Consider the following 16,512-nt stretch of genomic DNA (forward strand, 5'->3'; position numbering starts at 1 on the left):
AAACGGGGCTTCACAGATTGTAACTGGAAATGAACATCATTGAGATTGGAACTGAGACCACATATTTGTGAAATGAATGAGGAAATTTTTGGGAGGTTTAAATCTTTTCCCAAATATATACATATATATATATACTTTTTTTCTATTATTTATGATGCACGGAATTAATGGAGTTTTCGGATATGGTGTATATAGAGCAAAAACATATCCAGCTCCTTTGCATTACATGGCAGTGGCAATACCCCCACCTCCCAGTCACTAGCTGGCAGAATAGGGGCAGCAAGATTATATACTACTTGATCTGGATGACTTCCAGAGGGGTGCTAACAGGTTCTGGTTTGGTGGACTATCTAGCAAAACCATTTCAGAGCTGTACCCTCAAAATATAAGAAATATTCAATCTTGCCATGATGCCCTATCATAACCACAAACAACATTAGTGATACTGCATGATTGTGGGGATTGCCAGAGCTTTGTTCTGGACACTGAACATTAGTCTCACCAAATGGTGAGTCATCTACCACCTAACTGCTTTGGTGATACAGTAGGAGGGCGGCACTCCTCTATGTGCTGTGGATACCACACCTCTACTCCTGCTTATGTTGGCTCACACATGGGTAGCTATCCCAGTATACTAGGTGCAGTGTTTCCGGCCTTCCTTGCACATTGGGAGTAGGAGTGAACACAGGGTTTACTAATAGTCCCATCATAGTGAAGGTGCAAGCAAATGATTTCGTATTCAAGAATGACCACAGACTTCACCAAAATTCAGTTTACTTGACTCACAAATGGGGCCTGAATATCGGTTCCATCAGCATTCTAATTCTAGACTCTCAGGTAGCAAATCCTAGTCTATCATACTTAAAGAATGTCTGTGACTAGCCTCATGGACCTTTTTTTTTTTTAATACATCATTTAAAATAGTCATGCCAAAGCTTTGAATAGAAGTTATTCAAAAGTTTTGAGACAGCAATAAAAGCAATACTAGTCAAATAAATCTTTATTGGCTACCATTTTGTTAGATACTCAAATTTTGATGTTATAAAATTTGATGCAGCTGCCAATGTATTAAATATGTTTATAAATAAACAATAATCTATCAAAAACTAAGTATGAGTGAATATGAATACCACTTGTCACTGACTGTGGTAGGAAAAAATATTAAAAATGAAGTAAACAGAGTCATTGCTGCTAAATTTCAAGGCAACTAAGAACAGATGTCACATTTAATGTACCATATACTGACACTGGGAATATTAAAATATACATCTCTCACACAACACAGTACCACTAATATTGTTGTGTTAAAACACACTGTCATTTAAAATTCTATGTGAAACAAAGACAATTAGGGTAGGCAGGATATGAAATTAGCAAGTTTCTTATTGCTCTATCTAGTTACCATACATTACTTAAAAGATGTTCATTTAAATTTTTGGGTCAACGATAGATAAAAAAAAAAAAAAAGACACGATGCATTTCTATTAGGACTCCACTGGTTGGTAACACTGATCTGAATGAAGTTTGCATCAATGTAAAGTTTAATCAAAGCTAAAGGTCCATGATTATAGCAGTGAACTATATATCTATATCAGATCTATACAATGCAATCACAGCCCCCCCCCCGAACTGGTCACAAGTCATTCCCTTATTTTAAAAGCATTAATTTTAGGGGGGAAAAGTGTCACATATATATTCAAGCAAATATGGTAATCATTCAAAACATTTTAATAAACATTGTTAAAAAAATTAATAAGAAATTTATTCAGGTTCTACCTACCTTGATCTAATGTCTGGTAAACTGCACGTAGAGCCACCATAAGTTCCTGTTCGTAGGTTAGTAACTGGACTTGTCATATGCTGAGAATATTTAATTAGCTGCTTACGATCATCACTTTTAGTTTGATTATACAGATCATCTGAAATGAAATAAATAGCTATTAGTAGTAAGAATTAGTTGCCATTATAAATACAAGATTTATAACTACTGGTATAAGGAAATTATATATTAAATTTATTATCAAATAAGTGTCTTTTTCTTAATTAAATTTTACACTTGAATGAATAACTGACAATGTACTTTCCCTGTATTTTTTCCCAAATACTGAACAACTCCTATGATATTTATGGGGGTGTGAAAGCCATGTTCTTGGAATACAAAGGGTACTAGGAAAGTTTTGCAATACAGCTTTGTTTATTTAATTTTTTCAAAGTAATTTCCTCTACATTCAATACACCTCTCCATCCTCCGAAACCAATCTTTAAACCAGTTCTGCCAAGTTTCATTAGGGAGTAAAGCACACTCGTTGTCCCAAGCCCGTAGAAGGTCCTCATCACTGGAAAACCGCCTCCCTTTTAGCTTCATTTTCACATGCGGGAACAGTGCAAAGTCGCAGGGAGCAAGGTCTGGACTGTAGGGAGGGTGCTCGAGAAGTTTCAGTCCTGTCCTGGTCAAATATTCGGTGCAGGCTTTGGCGCGGTGAGCTATAGCATTATCGTGATGGAGGTACCAGGTGTCCATTCTTGACTTTGGCCGCAGGTTCTTCATAGATCCAATGACTTTAGGCAGGCATTGTTCAGTATACCACTTAGCTGTGACTGTCTTCTGCGTGTCCAAAACGACACGTTCCACAATTCCACTCGATTTGAAAAATACAGCTATCATTTTCTTCTTTACAGATCGGGATTTTCTGACAATTACGGGTGTGTCGTCATCATCAAAGACCCAAACTTTGTTTTGAGCCTTGGTCGGCAGATCGTAATAGTACAGCCAAGTCTCGTCACCTGTCACGATGTTGTTCACATACCGAGATTGTCCGTTATCAAACTTTTTTAACATCTCCCGGCACCAAGTCACACGTCGTGTCATCTGCTCTTCAGTCAGTTGATGCGGCACCCAGAGAGAACAAAGTTTCTTCACGTGCAAATGATCTTGCAGAATCGAACGAATTGCTGGTGCATTTAGGCCCAAAGTATCCTCTATCTGTTGGTAGGTCACTTGCCTGTTTTCGTCAAGCATTTTCCTCACAGCAGTAACGTTTTCCTCCGTAACTGACGTTCGTGGCCTTCCCGGCCTCTCAGAATCCTCCAGAGTGAAATTTCCCCTTTGGAATTCTCTATACCACCTGAATATCGTTGTACGATGTGGACAATCATCATCTAGTGCAAGAGTCATTTCTTCTAAGCACTGGTCTATGGTTAAACCACGCACGAAATTATACCGCAAAACTGTCCTTATCTCATTTCGTGACCATGATGCCATCGCAAGCACTTTACACTCTCACTACTAATAAATAACTGAGCCCATCGACTTGGCGCGGCGGATACTATGCACGTATGAACATGTCTCAACATGCAGCAACAAGCAGCTTCCTGTGATTCATTGTTGCATCATATTGCAAAACTTTCCTAGTACCCTTTGTATAATGCATTATGTTGGCAAAAGTATTGGGACACTAAAAAATAAGAACATTTATGCAAATATGGGTAGCCATGATTAGAGTATCCATATTTAAAACTGCCTAAAGCATTTCTAATAAGAGAAATGGAATATACATGCCAAATTTGGCAGGCATGTTGGATGAGAATAGAAATTCACAAGAAACAAAATTAGTTCCAAAAATTTCCACCAGGAAAACGTTTTTCTGTGAATGAGTAACTCATTACATGATTCTAATGGCTGTGCATACTGAAAATGAAGAACATGCCATTAACACAGGTAAATGATGTTAATGAACATGCCAATAAAACCAGTAAAATAACAGTATATTTTACTGACAATACTGTCATTTTATCGCTTTACATTTTTGTGTCATGTTTTGTAGCAGTGTGCTCTGTGGTCTCAACCTTTAATAAGACATAATCAAGATACCTTTTGAGCAGACCTTGCAGTTTCTCCTTCACTATTAATTACAGTAAACCCCCGCTATTCGCGGGGGTTACGTTCCTGAGAAATGCCGCGAATACTGAGTTATGGCTCCCATAGTAATAAAGGGGTTCCGTTCCAAAGTATGAAATATATAAGAAAAACTAGTCTAAAATTTTGTCTATGTATGTATTATACGTACCTTCATAATATGACTATGTACATAGACAGTACATAGTGAAATGCAAGCATATGGCTTCGAAATGAAAATAAGAAACAATTTAATATTAAATGTAATATTTATTAGAAATTTCAAACAAATCTTTCAATCCAGCACTTTTGCTTTAGCTGAAAAACTTATTCCGCCAGTTCTATCACCAGTTTCGCTAAAGTGTTGATAAAGGAGTTTTGCCTTTTCACGAATGATGAAAAGGGGAATTTTATTTTGAGTTCGGTCTTCTATCCACAGATATAAAGCCTTTTCCATTTTTTCTAATTTAACATCACGAGTTACAGAGCAAATTTTTGAAGCAATTAGCGCGATTTCACGGACACTACATCGGATTTTTTCTTCCGATTTTTTGATTGATCATACCATTGACTCATTGATTTTATATTGTTTTGCCACTGAGGAGACACTTTCACCATTAGAAATTTTATCTAATAACTCAATTTTATTCGTCAATGTCATCACCTTCTTTGATATTTTCACATTTCCCTTGTTATTCTTAGCCATATTTTTGTACGGGTTAGAAAGAACTTGTCCAAATAAAGTCACTTTCTTCCGTTAACACACTCGAAAAAGTCTGTTTTACACTGCAAAATGGTAGATTTATCACTTTTGTAAGCATATCAATTAATAAATTGATAAATTTATTCAATTTATAAGCATATAAATTAAAAGCAAACGATGAAACCTTCCATGGCAAGGGCATAACACATACTGAACAAGGATTAGCGAGAAACATCCACGCTCGCGATTTTGTCACCCATCTCCCCCCACCCACTGAGCACTGTTTTGACCGGGAAAGATAATTTTAGCCACGCCCATGTTTTTTTATGGCGGAAAATGTTCACGGCGCTTTAAAATTCACATTTTTTTAGGTTTCATTTTATATTAAATCAGCGACCACAAATACAGATACCGCGAATAGCGGGGGTTTAATGTACTGAGAAGATCTGTTGAGCCTGATTTTATTACTTACAATTTTGTAAATGTGATCCTAAGGAATCAATGCTCCCCACTGCAATCACCAGTCTTTTCTAAGCTCCGGATTTTTCTTCTAAATTAAATGATTGCATTATTATTTAGATTCCTATACTTCAATTTTAAACACAGTTCATCTCACTTATCTCTTTTCTGGGTTTGGCCCAAAAACCCGACAGCCAGAATCCCAACAGTATCTATTATATTGTAAAAATATTTGAATATAATTCTATATATTTATTAGTTTTTTAAAAAGTAAAAATTTACCTTATTAGATTAATTTTATAGAAAGAATATAAAAAATAAAAATTTTAGCAACAAACACCTCTCAATTTGAAGATGACGCTGTCTGTTACAGAAACAAACAGTTTTAAAAGAATACTTTTGGAATATGAAAATTTAGAGTAATGTGTTTTGGCAGCTACGTAACATTTGTTACGTAGCTGCCAATAAAATAGCTATTAAAAATATCATTAGCATAACTAAAACTGTAATTATAAGGTATTTTTATTAGCTGTATTTTGACGAATTTCTTTGCTAATACATTAGGCAGGACCATGGGCACCGACAGGATATTTTCAAAGGGGTAACATGAAAAAATATCACGAAAAAATATTCCATTTTCTTCTTCTTATTATAATAATAAAAATGGGATTTCTTGTTAAAGATTCTGCAGTGGGAGAGGAAAGTATACAAAAGTAAATATTCAATGCCTGTCATGTACTCAATATTGGATTATGAATGGTACATTTAAAACTGTGCCCACAATTTTTTTTTTTTTTTTCAATTATATACAATACATGCACCCATCGGTAATGAAAACTATCGAATTCTTCCCTTAGTTTATGTGTCGATGACAAAAAAGAGTGAAGAAAATTATAAACGTTTGTTTCAAGATATGACTGCCTTTGCCCAAGAAAATGAAACTGAATTGAGACCACATGCCATATTAACTTACGTGGAAATAGTTGCAATAAATGCCTCCAAAGGTGAGTTCCCTAACATGTCAAGGTCTGTTTTTTACACCTGGGACAATGTGTCTGGAGAAAATTCAAGCAAGTGGACTGGCATCTCAGTATGGCACCGATGAAGAATTTAGTTTACTGCTTCAACATTTGTGTGTCTTGGCATTTATTCCCTCTGGTGAGATACCAGAAGCATTTAATGTTCTGAAGCCACATTTGCCAAGGGAAACTAGTGATAGAGTGGTTTGAAGAAAATTATATATATGGAAAAATTAGACAGTATATGTGTAATGGTAAGGTAATTTGCCCCCCCCACTTATTTCCATCAACATTATGGTCCGTATAAGATTCCATTCAACTGGGAATTCCACGCACCCAAAACAGTGTTGAGGTTTGGCATAGAAGATGGGAGTGTATAGTTGGATAAGCACATATTGGCGTATATAAAATCATCGAGGAATTTCATAAAGAACAGCAGCAGGTCGATAACCAGGCTGAATGCATACTACGTGTGAATCCTGCCCAAAATGCAAGAAGGCGACAGGCGAGAGAGAAACGAGAATAATGGGGGTTGTGAAAATAGATCTGTGATGGATTACATTTGAGGTATTGCACACAATGTATCTTTATAATATAAATATTATCATTTTCATATACTGTAATGTTTTTAGCGGCTGTTTTGATTACATGAAAAACATTTTTTATCACAAACAGTTTCTGAGATATGGACTCTAACTTTGTTTTTTTAAATACAATCGGTATGTCAGGATTTTCGGCTGTAGGGATTTTGGCCGGCACCGTTCTTTTCCTCCTGCTACTATTCAGTCCCTTCCTTGCTCTGATCAGGTCTTACAAACTAAGTCTTTTTTTCTTTTCATAGAAACTTTGGATGTTTCAAGTAATACATGCTGCACCTAATCCACTTGTCATTGCCTATGTATTCCTCCACATTTTGTGAATTGTTCCAGATGTTTTAAAATAATGATCAAATTTTTACTATTCAATTATTTTTGTTGCAAAACTTTCTATTTCCATTCCCTAACTACTATAGGAGTGGTCTGTCGGAAAAAAGAACACACATCTATTATCACTGTTAGTATGCTGCTGGACACTCCAATTTTTAATATGCCTAATCATTCTAGCAGGGGCTATGGAAATAATGTTGAATTCTCCATTCATATTTTTAAATATTTTGAGAGTAAATGGGCCTGTAGTACTTGGATCCATTGCTTAAATATAAATATGTATATCCAGTAAAAATTTTAATACACATCTAATTGCAAATGGTTTGCAGCTTTCGAGGCTAAACAGGCCTCTTCATCAACAAATACTAACAGAATGGGGACGTTAGAGACAAATTTTAAAGGATACAGTTGTGCACACAATGAGGCATGCACAGGCACGAGGTTGACCATTCAACCACTAGATTGGTGTTCATTGTTGCTGCATGGACGTGTGTGGTTATGCTTCCAGCACTAATCTAGTCTCAAAACAGTTGCCTCCAAGATAGGGTGTAGTCTCATTCCCTTGCTGCAGTTCATAGTTTTTGAATTACATGATATATTAAACGACTCTAACCAGAGGTGGTGGTGAAAGTGTCGGAACTGGTCAATCACGTCGTAGTGGCGCTTGGGATTAAGTTCATGGTGGGTTGACCAGAAGTGTTTCATGATTGCGGATTGGTCAGTCTCAGAAAGGCAAATCAATCTGTCATGCTCTGCAAGGTGGTCTTGAAGGCACCTCGAGGTCTCCCCTATGTAGCAGCTGTTACAATCTTTGCAGGTTACGCAGTAAACTACACTGCTGTGCAAGAGAGGGGCGACTGGAGTCTTCACATTGGATACTAGAAATCTGGCCCGACATGCCCGGATGTCGGCGGTAGGTACATGTACCTACCGCCGACAATGTACCCACCGCCTAGGGAATGTAGGCGGTAGGTACATTGTCATGAGTTGGTGGCGGTCTCGGGTGGATCACGAGCTCCTGTGCTTGCAATAAGCATTTGTCCAATGTGTGGGATGGATAGTCATAACTGACCAAGTCTGTCCTCACTCTGGAAATCTCGCTGCACCTAGCTTCATCTGTGTGGGCCCACACCTGGAAACCTCAGTATACCGCAAGCCAATGTGGTGCAGTCAGTTCACCAACTACAGATCTGGCCACACCCCAAACCATCTCAACAGCACCGCCTGCACCCTGTTCTCCTGGGCTTGGAGCCACTCCAGCACATATGAAGCTAGGTGCAACAAGATTTCTAGAGTGAGGACAGACTTGTTCAACTGTGACTATCCATCCCACACATTGGACAAGTGCTTATTGCAAGCGCAGGAACTCACAATCCACCCGAGACCGCCATCAACTCACGACAATGTACCTACCGCCTACATTTTCTACTATCCGGGCATGTCGGGCCAGATTTCAAAAATCCTTCAAGAATACAACATAAAACACGTGCAGCTACTTGATAGAAACTCGCGTTCTCTGGTATCGAATGTGAACTCTGGTTGCTCCTCTCTTGCACAGCGGTGTAGTATATCGCATACCCTGCAAAGATTGTAACAGTTGCTACATAGGGGAGACCTCAAGATGCCTTCAAAACCACCTTGCAGAGCAAGACAGATCAATTCACCTTCCTGAGACTGACTAATCCGCAATCGCGGAACACTTCTGGTGGACCCACCAAGACCTTAATCCCAAGAACGACTATGAAGTGATTGACCAGTTCCGACACTTTCACCACCCCCTCTGGCTAGAGTCGCTTAATACATCATGTAATTCAAGAACTATGAACTGCAGCAAGGGAATGAGACTACACCCTATCTTGGAGGCAACCGTTTTGAGACTAGATAAGCGCCGGATGCATAACCACACACTTCCATGCAGCAACAATGAATACCAATCTAGTGGTTGAATGGTCAACCTTGTGCCTACGCACACCTCATTGTGTGCACAACTGTATCCTTTAAAATTTGTCTCTAACGTCTCCATTCTGTTAATATTTGTTGATGAAGAGGCCCGTTTAGCCTCAAAAGCTGCAAACCCTTTGTAATTAAATGTGCATTAAAATTTTTATTGGATATACATATTTATATTTATTTTTAAAATATTTCATCTGATCGGGTTCATTAACAAACTTTGGGCCGAAGATAAACAAAACGTTTTCCAGAGCCTCCTCTCTCTTATCAGTATTACTGCTATACCAGAGAGAGGAGCAGGCATTTGAATTTGAATGTACTAGAGTCTTATTCTTATTTGAGCATTCCCTATACTGATGTTCAACATAGAGGATGCTGAAACTGAAGTGTCCATATACAAGGTGTGATCAAAAATTTGGAGAATGATTTTGAGTCTTGAAATTGTGGGATTGTAGCAAGTTGCTATTTGTTACAACATGCTTGGTGACTCGTCTATATACAGTAACATATTAATCTCCCATTCATTTAAGTCAGTCAGTTTCAGCTAGTAAGTGTTGAACAGAAGGTGTTTTATGTCACAATTTTAAAATGAGTGATTTTACTGAGCAGAAAATTTGCATCAAATTGTGTTTCAGATTAAGAAAAGTGCAAGAACCTCAAGAAATGTTAAAAGCAGTTTTTGGAGAAGCAGTATCTTTCCAATAATTTATACACAAGAGTAGAAATGACCCTCAGTGCATATTTTACCTGCAAAGTGTACAATCCAGCATTGTATAGAATGCCTGGTAAAATATGAAATAAGTTTTTTTTACATATAAGTTGTTGTTGTTGTTGTTTGTTTGGTTTTTAGGAGCATTAGCAACTAAGACCATATTGCTCCAGGATATGCGGTGGTCATTCCCTGACCTTTCTGCATCCTCCGTATTTGGTGGTTACAGGCTCGAACCCCGGTCTAATCAAGAAGCGTGTGCTACGCACTGCTGCTCCTTCCCACCTGGCTACGGAGGCCTTTACATATAAGGGGAACCCCAGGGGCTCACATCTGGTGAGTATTGACTTGGCACACCTAGGGTCCTGAGCTCGATATCATAATTCTTCTCTTTCTTGGTGACTCCTTTACTTACTCTCACTCTCTCTCTCTCTCTCTCTCTCTCTCAGGGTAACTGGGGAATTTTTTTTTGGCTGGTGCACCATAAGCCTCAGGCTTCCTTGCACCATATGGCTGATGATAATAATAATAATATATTAATTTTAAGGAGATATGGGGAGTAATATTCATATGCATCACTGTAAAAATTGAAAACTGATTCAGTTAGGTTCTCATTCACATCCCTTCCAACTGTTTACAGCAAGATATAGGTGGGGGGGTATATTCCTCCCATATGTTCTTTTATAAAAGTTAGTGTGATTCACTAAAAAAAAAAAAATTATTACTTTACCAATAACACACACACACACACACACACACACACACACACACACACACACACACACACACACACACACACACACACACACACACACACACACACACACACACACACCAGATGTAATGCAACATACTTTTTTTTAAAACAATAACATTGGTTATTTAAAAAATGTTATTTGGTAAATGATACTAATACTGGACTATTATAATGATTAAATGAAGACCAGTAGAAGTGGTTATATGAATTTTTTACTTAATTACATCATGTGGTAACAGCATCAAAGAAAAGGATATTGCAAAAACATTACCTTCCAGATGATGTGCCCATTCATGGTCATCTTCAATTCCTGGCCTATTTACACACCTTGAGGGCCATATTTCAAAAGCAAATAACAGATCAGCAATGAAAGCCAATACACTTTGTTTAATACTCTGATCTAAATAAAGATAGTCCTCCAGAGTAAGGAAGTGTATATCACGTTGTAAGTGGTTCTGGCAAAATTCTTCTATAAGCTGAAGATTATGCACACAAGCAGCTAAACTCATTGGTTCATTAAAACATATATCTAGAAAGAGAGAAAAAAACTCATGAAATGACTTCCTAAACACTATATCAAATTTTATGAATTACTAACATTACCATGAATCTGAACAATTTCAATTTAAGGTCTGTCACAGCTGGATTACAACTATTTAATAAGCTAAAGAAGTTTGTTAAGTTTCTCTGATATTTATGATATAAATTTCAGTTTATCTTCCAATTTATGGTTTCAAGGGAACAGATGAGTTCAGCATTCATCATAACTGCTATATTGCTGTTATTAATATTTATATAACACATTAGCACTTAAGGCTATACTGTGTAATACATATAGCCTTAGGTGCATGGGTAGCAGTAACCCCAGAGTAACATACCAACTGTGCAGCATTACACTCAGTATAGTGAAGAAATAGACCTGGGGGTAACTGTGCAGTCAGATAGGCTGCCAGAGCTACTCATGTGGCTTTAAGGAATTGGTATAAGGAGTTGGTCAGGCCACACCTTGAGTACTGCATGCAGGCCTGGAAGCCTCATTTTAGAAAGGATGTAGAACTACTGGAACAAGTACAGAGAAGGGCAATGAGATTAGCGAGGGGAATAAAGGGTTGCTCTTACCAAGAAAGGCTTAAGTCCTGCAAACTGAGCATCTGGAGACTAGGCACGTACGAGGTGATTTGACTGAGGTGTATAAGGCCTTGAATGGTTTGAGCAAGCTCAATGTTGATGGGATTCTTCCTCTTTCTCTGATTACACACTTGAGGGGCATAAACTCAAACTGAGGAAAGACAATTGTAGAACAAATGTGCATAAATTTGCCTTTAGCCAGAGGGTGGTTGATTGTTGGAACAAACTTCCATCTGTCGTTGTGGAAGTTGATAGCTGAAATAAATTCAAGGCTGAACTAGACAAAATTTTGGAGTGAATGCATGGGTGAAACGGGAAGTTTTTTTTGCTGATACTGTATAAAGCTTGCTTTCTTGCATCATATGCCTCTACTAATGATAATACTAACAGTGGCATATACCAACATGTATCAAATATACACACCCAAATCATAAAGCTATATCAAAATAAATAAATTAGTGCTAGTCACTGAAGCTTTTCTCTTTCTCAGCAATAACTGACATGGTAACGTTACAAGTTTAAATACAGAAAAACCAGTATTGCAGAAAATTTATCTCAATCATATGTGACAGCAATATATAGTGATTCATTGTCCCCAAGTACTCACAAACCTGTTATGCTGAGAGAGTGATAACATTTGGATAACATTTTCAAAAATAAGTCTATCTGTTGAGATTCATTCCATTATGGACGTAGTCATATCAAAATAGTATGTATAACTAACAATCACATGCAAAGACAGAATCTTCCAAACAGCCCTGGAGTTTGTTAAAGCTCCATCTCATTTAAACTGTTTTATGATTTATCATAATGATAAACTGGTATGATTGTTATTACTTCCTCTTCATACACCTATGTTGTAATCCTTTTAAGGTTCCATTCTTATCAATGCAGTTCTGTACTGCGCTTAACCACAACATTCCACAATATTGCCCATTACAGGGTGGGGGGTTTCCTACTTATACTCCTTCATGAATACATTGATCAAAAGCATTTACAACTAGAAATTTGATGAAAATATTATCAACCATATTGTGTCATGCAGATTTCAACATGCATGTTACTGTACTCCTAAACTACATCCAACCCAGCTACATCCATTAAACTCATTGGTCTATAGTTGTCCATTATCTCATTAGCTTCCTCCATTATGGATTGGGGAAACACCAGCATAGTTCTGGTTCATCATTTATTAGCATAAATGGATCTTTGTACCATAGGGGTCTCAATATTTTTCTGGTAGAAACCATTAAAAAATCATTATATCACCTGTCTACAGCAAACTGATCATCATCACTATTTTATACTAGTTCAAACATGCTTTGGCAGACTGCACAGATTGCAGCAAAGTACCTGTCAAATTGATCTGTCATTGTCTGAAATGCACATGATTCCAGCAGTTGGATTTTGTAAGAGGCGTATCTAATTTACTTTCACTTTTTTTTTTGTATTTACAAAAAAATTAGAACTCCTTACCCCTTCTTAGCTTTCTTCACTAGTTTTTGCTTGATCTTATCTGTAGTAGTTTTGTTATACAGTAAACCCTCGCTATTCGCGGGGGTTACGTTCCTCAGAAATGTCGCGAATACCGAAAACGCGAATACTGAGTTATGGCTCCCATAGTAATAAAGGGGTTCCGTTCCAAAGTATGAAATATATATGAAAAACTAGTCTTAAAATTTTGTCTAGGTATATATTATATGTACCTTCATAATATGACTGTACATGACAGTGCATAGTGAAATGCAAGCATATGGCATCGAAATGAAAATAAGAAACAATTTAATATTAAATGTAATATTTATTAGAAATTTCAAACAAATCTTTCAAATCAGCGCCTTTGCTAGCAAAAAAAAAACATCCCGCCAGTGCTATCACCAGTTTCGCTAAAGTGTTGATAAAGAAGTTTTGCCTTTTCACGAATGATGAGTGAACTTAACGGAATTTTATTTTGAATTCGGTCTTTTATCCACAGATTTAAAGCTTTTCCATTTTTTTTAATTTAACATCACTAGTTACAGAGCAAATTTTTGAAGCAATTAGCACGGTTTCACGGACACTACGGCAGATTTTTTCTTCCGATTTCTTGATTGATCGTACTGTTGACTCATTGATTTTATAATGTTTTGCCACTGAGGAGACACTTTCACCATTAGAAATTTCGTCTAATAACTCAATTTTATTCGCTAGTGTCATCACCTTCTTTGATATTTTCACATTTCTCTTTTTATTCGTAGCCATATTTTAGAAAGTCACTTTCTAAAATCAGGTTAGAAAGTCACTTTCTTCCGTTAACGCACTCGAAAAAGTCTGTTTTACACTGCAAAACGGTAGAGTTATCATTTTTGTAAGCATATCAATTTATAAATTGATAAATTTATAAACATATAAATTAAAATCAAACGACGAAACCTTCCATGACTAACACATACTAAACAAGGATTAGCGAGAACCATCCACGCTCCCGATTTTTTCACCCCTCTCACCCACCCACTGAGCGCTGTTTTGACCGGGAAAGATAATTTTAGCCACGCCCATGTTTTTTATGGCGGAAAATATTCACGGCGTTTTAAAATTCACATTTTTTTAGGTTTCATTTTATATTAAATCGGCAATCGCGAATACGCGAAACCGCGAATACAGATACCGCAAATAGCGGGGGTTTACTGTATATATATCCTTATAACTGTCATTTTAAACAATGTCAAGACAGTCTGCAACTATATCCCATACTTATTTTTCCTTTTCTCAATTAAATCTCTCCATTCACAATCACAATCTCCCCTTAAAAACTTGTCTTCTGTTTTAAGCATCTTTCATCTACAGAGCTCACAAATGGAATGAATATGTTCATGGCTTTACATTTTTCAAGATATGTTTGCATCCAACAACATAGTTGTCATCTGAGTTAGGGCCTAAGGAATATCTCAACCTGCTATAGTTCAACCCCTCAAAATTCCAGAAACTAAAGCCCTCGATATTTTCCCTGATCACTGAAATTTCTTTGGATTCTAACAATTTTATATTTTTGATACTTTTTTGGATCTTGGAGGAAAGACCAAATCGATGATATTTGTTCCCTTGCTCTCTCTGATATGTGAAATAAACAAGTTATCTAGTTAGTTCAAAAAAACTGAGCCCATGTGGTATATTGTCAGTCCCTGTTGTTGGGTTTTTAGGCACGTCAGTGACTTAGAATATGGGTTCTCAACCTGTGAGTTCCTTTGATTACCACAGTAAAACCTGTGGTAATCAAAGGAAAAACAAAAAAATTAAAATTTAATTACATATACATAAAAACAGATAATTTATGATTTATTACTGATGTTATAATAACTTTCCAATTTTTTTAAATGGTACATTAAGATGCATTTAGGGCTAAATGCCCCAAGCTGTGAGCAAATTTAGACTATGTATATATTAAGTGCAATAGCATCATTAATACACAGCCATTTCTGAATAAACAGAATATTTATAAGGCGGCATCGTTTTAAGTTATATCTCATATTGTGAATACCTTCACAACGAGTTGCCATGATATTGCACTACTTCAAATAAGTAACGCTTCACCTAAGCAGAAGACTAATGTTACTTATTCTCAGATAGGTACCACCACCCAGACGGCACCATTTCAGGGCTATTTGGCCCTTCTTCGGTGGGTGGGTAGGTACCCGAGTGATGCAAGCGTTACTTATTCGAAGTAGTGCAATATCATGGTAACTCATTGTGAAGGTATTTACAATATGAGATAACTTAAAACGATGCCACCTTATAAATATTCTGTTTATTCAGAAATGGCTGTGTATTAATGATGCTATTGCACTTAATATATACATAGTCTAAATACATCACACACCATCAGGCATCTCTCATATTGTGGAGTTATACTTCATAACTGTTTTACCATCATTGCATTGCTCGGGTACCTACCCACTCACCGAAGAAGGGCCAAATAGCCCTGAAACAGTGCTGTCTGGGTGGTAGTACCTATCTGAGAATAAGTAACATTAGTCTTCTCCTTAGGTGAAGCGTTACTTATTCGAAGTAGTGCAATATCATGGAAACTCGTTGTGAAGGTATTCACAATATGAGATATAACTTAAAACGATGCCGCCTTATAAATATTCTGTTTATTCAGAAATGGCTGTGTATTAATGATGCTATTGCACTTAATATATACATGGAACATTAACAAAAAAGGTTGTGAACCCCTAAGCTAGACCATATTGCATAATTGTCTATCATGTCTGCACAAGCATGTGTGTATGTTTATGAAATGATTTGCACATTGTGCAGCTGAAAAACTGGAAATAACAGGAAAAAAACCTTACTCCCTATGCCTCATATCAGCTAACTACAGCCTCAATTGAAAACGACTTTAGAAATCTCCAGATGCCAACAGGAACAGAACCCAGACCTCTTCAAATGAGCAAAAAGTGGCGAAACTAATATACTATCACACAGGATATGATTTTTCAATCTATGAGAGATAAGTTAAGCTTTGCTTGTGAGTTCCTCACCCATAATGAGGAACTCACAAGCAAGTTGCATAAAGAGATTTTAACTGGTTATACAGATTCAAAATAACATTTTATATCATATTGAAATGTTATTTTGAATCTGTTTTAGTCAAATGTAGTAAAAATTATTATATTTATATGATATTCAATGTTCAGGGGTCTATTTGCTATTTGACATTAGATGCATAGAGCTAAATAATTCTGAATTAAATTTTTTTTCAATTTTAGTTAAAGTAAGAGCGCACAATTTATGAAACTGACAATAGAATTTTATAAATGCAGAGAGAGAGAGAGAGAATTAGTACTCACCCTGCCATTTGAGGTAGTTTGGACAATAAAAACTTATTAGTGCAGCTAAACAGCAACCATCACTTAACTCTGTCACATCCTGCAGTAATGGAATACTAGGAACTAGAGAATTGGACTCCTGTAAGGGATTGCAAAAA

At 36.7% G+C, this 16,512-nt stretch overlaps 1 protein-coding gene across 4 annotated transcripts in view; it reads right to left on the reverse strand.

Annotated features, from left to right (window-relative positions):
• The window catches only part of Patronin (calmodulin-regulated spectrin-associated protein patronin), a 389,298-nt gene that overhangs the window by 236,855 nt on the left and 135,931 nt on the right, over window positions 1-16,512 (reverse strand). For all 4 annotated transcript variants that reach the window (XM_090386590.1, XM_090386589.1, XM_090386591.1 and 1 more), the window contains 3 exons: window positions 16,376-16,493; window positions 10,690-10,947; window positions 1,781-1,919 (listed from right to left, as the gene is read on the reverse strand). In XM_090386590.1, the coding sequence (XP_090242716.1) occupies window positions 1,781-1,919; window positions 10,690-10,947; window positions 16,376-16,493 (515 nt within the window). The remainder of the gene's footprint in view (window positions 1-1,780; window positions 1,920-10,689; window positions 10,948-16,375; window positions 16,494-16,512) is intronic.

Source organism: Mastigoproctus giganteus, chromosome 12 (assembly GCF_048544385.1).
Source record: "Mastigoproctus giganteus isolate SK-2022 chromosome 12, ASM4854438v1, whole genome shotgun sequence".
Taxonomy (NCBI): Eukaryota; Metazoa; Arthropoda; class Arachnida; order Uropygi; family Thelyphonidae; genus Mastigoproctus; species Mastigoproctus giganteus.